The 7,295-nt window shown below is 36.9% G+C and overlaps 2 protein-coding genes across 2 annotated transcripts; one reads left to right on the top strand and one right to left on the bottom strand.

The window, feature by feature from the left end:
- The first annotated feature begins 1,278 nt into the window (after positions 1-1,278).
- Positions 1,279-2,582, top strand: smdt1a (single-pass membrane protein with aspartate-rich tail 1a). The gene is made up of 3 exons (XM_055195162.2): positions 1,279-1,478; positions 2,125-2,268; positions 2,346-2,582. The coding sequence occupies exons 1-2, from the start codon at positions 1,350-1,352 to the stop codon at positions 2,260-2,262; spliced, it is 267 nt and encodes an 88-aa protein (XP_055051137.1). The 5' UTR covers positions 1,279-1,349; the 3' UTR covers positions 2,263-2,268; positions 2,346-2,582.
- Positions 2,583-3,756: 1,174 nt separating this feature from the next.
- On the bottom strand, positions 3,757-6,278 carry ndufa6 (NADH:ubiquinone oxidoreductase subunit A6). The gene is made up of 3 exons (XM_055195161.2): positions 6,103-6,278; positions 5,672-5,787; positions 3,757-3,952 (listed from the first exon to the last, which is right to left on the bottom strand). The coding sequence occupies exons 1-3, from the start codon at positions 6,236-6,238 to the stop codon at positions 3,821-3,823; spliced, it is 384 nt and encodes a 127-aa protein (XP_055051136.1). The 5' UTR covers positions 6,239-6,278; the 3' UTR covers positions 3,757-3,820.
- Positions 6,279-7,295: the final 1,017 nt, after the last annotated feature.

Below are 7,295 nucleotides of genomic sequence, written 5' to 3'. Positions count from 1 at the left end.
TTCTGAAGTAGGAAAAACAAATACTATGGAAGTCAATAGGTTTGATAGACCCACATATGCAACCCTGGCAACGATGTAGTTTAGTTGACACGCCCCTTACTGCTGATTGGCTAAAAATGTGTTATTATGCAATCATGTACTGTAAATCTGTCTCAAGTGTATAATGTGTCTGAAACTGTCCTCAGGGGTAAGTAAGTCTCGTGTTTATCTTTACTGGAGGTTTAATCCTGTAGATCAGTGCTTACCAAACTGTGGACCGTATCGTTACTGCAGGGGGCTTGGCTACATCAAAATATTAAAATAATTAAATATTACAATTGTTCTGAAATGTTATTTTTTTCCTACTTATTACATAAACATAAAGCATATACATTCTTTCATTATAGTGAGGTGAGATACATTGCTTTGTAAATCATTGCAATAGCATTATAATTGTATACCGTTATTATGGGTAAGTGTTATGGGTTTAAACATATTTGTAAAGAATATTTATGTCATCTTTCACCAGAATATAAAAAATAATACATGTTATGGTAGTTCTCATTCACATAAGATTCTCAAAAACTGGTTAATAAATGTTGATAATTTTAGGGAAAGAGAAAAGCTGCTTCATTAAATATATGTAATATACAAATGGGTGGGTGGGGGTGGGGTCGTGGAGCTTTTGCTTTATTTTTTGTGGGGGGGGGTTACACTCTGAAGTATGGAAAGCTCTGCTGGATCAGAAGTGTTTCATTTTTTATTTTGAGGGTTTAATCTAAATTCTCAAGATCAGTGTGTGACAGAGAAAGTCTTCAGAGAGAATGTAATTCAGAGAGAAAATAAATGTTGTCTTTTATTGTTTTAGACACACTTCAAAGTGGCAAAATATTGCCAAACAAACCGTTTAATGTGTCGTTAGGTGAGGTGACGCACGCGACGATAAAAGTTAAGTCAGTATTGGAATTAAAGATGATACTGAAATAACTTTGCTTGCACAAACACATCCACGAATGTAAAATATTCTCCTCAAGTTTTAACATGTAGCTATCGTGAAGAGAAACACAAAGTCTTTTCTTTCATCACACACCATTAATCAAAAACAAAAACAAACATTCATTTACAAATTCACCTTGAATTAAATTTGAATCCTCACCAATAAAGCGAATCTTGCGTCCTCCTTTTGATTTTGTTCAGCTGAACTTCGAGCAGTTACCACACAAACATCAGTTTGATTTTTACCTGAAAGACTTCGTGTATTTCCGTGAACGTTCGGCCATTTCCGTGTGTGCTCGAGACCCCCCCCCCCAGTGTGTGTAGTGTGAATAACCGAACACCGGCCTCGTCTGTCAGTCAGCGCAGCGGTGAGCATGGCGGCGGTGTCGCTCCGTCGGTTCGTTTCTCTCGTCAGTTCGGTTCGGCGTTCTGGGCTCGTGTGCACTCAATACCGAACCGCTGTCTGCTCCAGCAGCGGCGCCATTCTGCCCAAACCCAAGAAAGTGCGTGAGTCACTGGCATCATTTCACACGATATTATCGATCTGCAGACAGCATGACGATTATAACAGCGTGCCGTTAGATGTCAATGATTAATAATTTGTGTGTGTATATGCAGGAGAAACCGACAGTATTACACTCATATGTGCTGTGCAGTTATATTATATTAATAATTATTATTAGTCATTCTAGTAATGTTAATCATTAGTGATGTGTGTGTTGTGTAGTGATGGTGATATTAGTAGTAATATTAATCATTAGTGATGTGTGTGTGTTGTGTAGTAATGGTGATATTAGTAGTAATATTAATCATTAGTGTTGTAATGGTGACATTATAATAGTAATATTAATTATTAATGATGTGTGTGTGTGTTGTGTAGTAATGGTGATATTAGTAGTAATATTAATCATTAGTGGTGTGTGTGTGTGTGTGTGTTGTGTAGTAATGGTAATATTAGCAGTAATATTAATCATTAGTGTTGTAATGGTGATATTAGCAGTAATATTAATTATTAATGATGTGTGTGTGTGTGTGTGTGTGTGTGTTGTGTAGTAATGCAGTAATATTAATCATTAGTGGTGTGTGTGTGTTGTGTAGTAATGGTGATATTAGCAGTAATATTAATCACAAGTGATGATGTTTGTCCAGACTTCTTTCGGGTTGATGCGGATCATGATGGTTGTAGCTCCATTTCTCTACGTGGGGACTCAGATCAGTAAGAACTTTGCAGCTTTACTGGAAGAACATGATATATTTGTGCCTGAAGATGATGATGACGATGATTAATCAAAGGTAACACATCTTATATCAAGAGTCTCTTCAGTTTTATGTGTGTTAAGAGTCTAAGAGTCAAATGTTTGATTCCACAGATGCTGTTCGGATCTTTCGGCTGCTAGATTCTTATATTTGATCTGATTAAAATCAAACACTGGGCTGATTCAACAGAAGAAAACCCAACGCTGTCTACACGTGTTTACATCATCAGACACCAATCCATGAACAATTTCCAGATGTGCATTCTTCCCAAGCAGCTTTACAGAGAAGTGTCATACAGGAATATTTATAATGATATTAATTTTACATTAAAAACTATATACAGCACTGTATTGTGTCGTTCTCGTCTCTTATGAACAGACATTGTTGTGTTTGTGTGAATGTTTCTGCAATACTCTTCATCACTGGTGTAAGATCATCACACGAGCCCTTTAAAGCATACAAGCGGTTAAGATACTTAGATAATGTTACTAAAAATATGATGCACATCTCTTCAATAATTCAACAGGCCAACGTCATGTGAAGTGCTGCAGAAGAGCTTTTAGTGCCGTATGTCAGGAGCATACCCAAATCTCTTCCAGTAACACCACCACACTGGCCAAACTGGTATATTCAAGGTCTATAGATTCTGCACTTTAACCACCATCATGACAGAAAACACCAGTCACAAATCCACTGAACTCATGCTAACATACACTTCTGTAAGCCAGGAGTCATTTTAAATGTAAATAAGCTGATGAAATGCAAACACTGATCACCACAATGGTGTTACCATAACTCAATTGTGATGCTTCAATTTTCTCTCTCTCTGCACTAAATGACAGTGCCGTGGTTGGTGGTGCGGTGTTATTATAATAAGATCCCCTTCTGACATCACTAGGGGAGACAAATTTTAATGAGCTTTAAAAAAATATATTTGTTTCAGAATGATTTACCAAAACTAAGTTACTGGGTTGATAAGAAGCACCGGGGACCCAATTAACCCAGTTATCTCGTCAATCACGACAAAACATTTCCCTGCAAATTATTTTGTTCATTTATATTTCCGCTATTAAGTGTCACTCTTACCCAACTTTTATCAACTGAAGAATTTTAAAATTTCTTATTTTTGAGGAAACCTACCCATATTTGAGAGGTGATAAAAGAGAACAAATGAAGATAGGATGAAGTTTTTCATTTTTGTGAGTTTGAAAGCAGAAGCTCTGTTCTTTCATTTGATATATTGGTATGTTTATATATTTATTGAAGAAATTTTTCCTGGGCTGCATTTTCTGAAACTTTGTGAAAATGCTGGCAGGGAATGAGTTAAACATGGAAAAAGTCAGATTTTCACGCTATGATCCCTTAAAACATAATAAAATAAATAAACGGCGATATAAGAGGAATTATTTACTCGGGTGTGCATTATTTTCATTACTAACAATTTATCCATTTAGCAATTATGGACTGACATCTCAAAATGACAAAAGAGATTTGATATTTGTTTCTAATAAACAAGACACACGATGGATTTTAGCACGAGTGTATTTACAGAAAAATCAGAAAATTACAATACACATGAGTTATGAGGTCAAGGGTCATGTCCATGGTAAAATTTAGAAAGGAAATCAGTAGGACGCGGTGCGTCAGTCTCGTGGAAGAAACGCATGATGTGAGTCTTCTGCTTCCAGACGTTAACCGTCTCCTCCAGCTCCATCTTTCCCTGATACACAAACAAACACACAACAGAGTATTAACACAAACACTCATCCTTACACAAAATCACAGAGTCATGAACACTCAATTCTTACATTTAGTCATTAAACAGAAGCTTTTATGCTAAGTGACTCACGAATGAGGAACACAATGAAAGCAATCACATCAAGAAAAGAGCAGCAGTGCATGAATGCTCTGAATCTCATCTCTGTTAAAGGTGCGCTGTGTAACCCTTAAGAGGATCTCTTGACAGAAATGCAATCTAATCTACAGAACTATATTATCAGTGGTGTCCTTACATTAATCCAACATTTCTACGATTCAGGTAATTATATTTTCTAGGAGGAAAGACGCCGTCTCGGCAGTTCTCACGACAACGCACAATTACCAACAGCAGCCTTGACATCAGATCGGGTATCGCGCAAGCCAAATGTGCTGCTCGTGCGCCGCTGATACAGAGGATGCTTTCGCCGAAAAGTTAGAAACAAACAGAAACTAAAGTGAGTGCGGCAGAGGCGCAGAGCAATGCGCAGGTACGTCTGACAAGAACCCTGGCATTGTTTTAGTATCAAAAAGAGGATCTTATTCCTTCTGAAAGGGTTTTTAGCACAGGCGGAAACATTGGCAGCGTCCAAATAACCACACTTGCGGTCTTTACACTTGACTACTTACATGAAGTTTTCCTGTATTTGTGTTCTAGTGGGCGTGAAGATCCCAAGCGTGCTTGTAGAATTATTCACCCGATGGGACACACTTAGCAAGTGTAAAAATGTCAACCCAGGTAGTGGCAGCAATTTGCACCAAAACGTATTCGTTTTTTATTTAGGCTACTTAAAATATATTTTTTAAGTTTTTCTTTAACACATAATCACTCTGAAATTAACATTTGCTGAACTTAAATATTATCTACACTTGTCTAAAACGTTCACAAGCAGAATTCTTTGCACTTCTAAAAACTAATGTTAACCTAATGTTCAGGGTTTGTAAATCTTTAAAATTAAAAAGTTATTGAGAATCGTCAGATTATCGTGATCTTTATTTTAAGCAAAAGAATCGTGATTCTCATTTTATACAGAATCGTGCAGCTCTAGTCTCAATGCCAGATGCCACTAAAATCTACACACTGCACCTTTAACGCAGCATACGAAGCAGGGGCCGTTTCTCAATGTCAAGGAAGGAGCCTCGGAAGCCAGAATTTTGAGGATGCTACGTCATCGACATCCATCGAAGGACTGTTCCAATGTCGAGGATCCTCGGAATTGCAACCAAGGACGGAGTCCTTCGTTCGAGAAATATCCCGTATACAGGAAAGGATGCATGTGTGTATCCTTCGCGCTCTTCATGCTCTCAAATCACCCACAATCCTATGCGAATTCTAAAGAGGACCCTCGCACAGCCTCTGAAGGATGTGACTTGAAAGGACCAGTCCCGCCAATGAAGTGTGTCCTTGACATTGAGAAACGGACAGGGTTTATCTTCTTCACATGCTAGTCTTTGAGATCATTCCAGCTAGAGTTCATATTTTAAACGTCAAGAGAGAAAATATAACAACGCAGTCATTCAGAATGTGTTTTAATTCTGACACAAATGTCTCTAAATGCAGAAGTGTAAAGATTCATGATCACACATGTGTGTAGTATAAAGAAGAATGAATGCAATCATTAGTGAGATCAGACTCATGATCGGATCACTCAGACAGATGTTCACATCAAGGGTGATCTGTTACCTTAATGACCAGCATGTCAATGACTCGGGGGTCCGTCACGTGTTTGTTTTTGTTGAACATCTCTCTTACTTTGTCTCGGCCTTGACGTGCAGATATATCCAGCTGAAAGGTATGAACTGAAACACACACAGACACGCGCATGCAGCTCAAAGATTCGCCATTCACAGATCATCATAGATGTCAAATCTTTATATTTATTTTATAGTCATAAACAGTGAGCATAATGCTATATATCACTTTATTGTTGTGCAGTCTAACTTATAACTGTGTGTGTACTTCTCTTCATGTAACACTGTGTTGTGTTGTGTATTTTTTGTGTGATGATTTGTGTTGTGTATATGTTGTCATGTTTTCTGCAGTAGCTTGTTAGCAATTTAATGACCTTGACCCGGATCTCTGTGTGTTTTTGTGAGCGTAAGCGTGTCTCGTACCTGTGTTCGGCACCTCTCGGTACCAGGCCCGGTACAGTTCTCGAACCCTCCGTCTGGCCTCCTGCAGGTCCCGGCTAAAGATCGGTTTGACGGCTTTAGCGGCGGCGGCGGTACGAGTCGCTGCGCTCGACGCCATCTTGAAACTCCGCTGCTTTTCTGCGCATGCGCGCCCACCAGCCGCGTTTAAAACGCCCACTGGCGCCGCGCGGCGGAACTACAGACGCAAATCAACGAAACATCATTCACCTAATCACAAAAATCACCAAAATGAACAATGAGAAACATTCAAATTAAAACAAAAGTATAAAGTTATTACAAAATCAATAATAATTAAACAAAATACACAAACCAAAAAATAAGAAAAGTGTGTCATAAACTGTCATATTTGCTTGTAATCGTATAAACTGTTAATATCATGATTTATTTACTTTTACATTCTTTAGCATAGTACAATAATTCTTAAACTTATTTATAAAATCAGAGAAATTTGATTTGTAGTCAGACCCTTTCACTTTATGAATATGAAATATCAACATTTAAATAAGATATTACTTTTCTTTGATCACTAAAGTATATTATTATGTCCAATACATTGTAAAACAATGTTTAATTTTTTCTAAATAAATCGTTGCAATTCAAACCAAATTGATCAAAGAAGTGTTTTATTTTTTTATACACAATCTTTAGTTTGGAAACTAATTCCATACTATCTCTCTCCTTTATCGAATACATTTATTTAAAAAACTTTATTTATGGGCAGTTTCCAGGACAGAGCTGATCCTAGTCCCAGACCAAATGTATGCTTTAATTCAAGTATGGACATATCTTAACATATATCAGTGCTATTGTTTTGTTTTAAAATACACAAATATGTTTTTGAAATGTTTGTTTGTAAAAACTACTTAAATGTCTTAAAATAAAGAACTCCAATCCTGGATTAACCATAACTCTGTCCAGGAAACTGACCCTTAATGTATCATAACTTTAATCTATAATGATCTTTTGAATAACATAAGATTCTTACACTCTTTTTTTTAATATTGTGGTTTATTTCTCCACATAAATTGAAAAAGCATTTGATCTCATTTTTTGTTACTTTGGAAGAAATATTGAATGATATAAATACATACACTGATGTAGAAACACCTTCAGCTTTACCCTTCCCTTAATTGACAAGTCTCTCTACATCCAAA

The sequence above is a fragment of the Misgurnus anguillicaudatus genome, chromosome 19, assembly GCF_027580225.2.
Source record: "Misgurnus anguillicaudatus chromosome 19, ASM2758022v2, whole genome shotgun sequence".
Classification (NCBI taxonomy): domain Eukaryota; kingdom Metazoa; phylum Chordata; class Actinopteri; order Cypriniformes; family Cobitidae; genus Misgurnus; species Misgurnus anguillicaudatus.
Note: the sequence above shows the minus strand (reverse complement) of the source record. Positions and strands in the feature narration are given on the sequence as shown.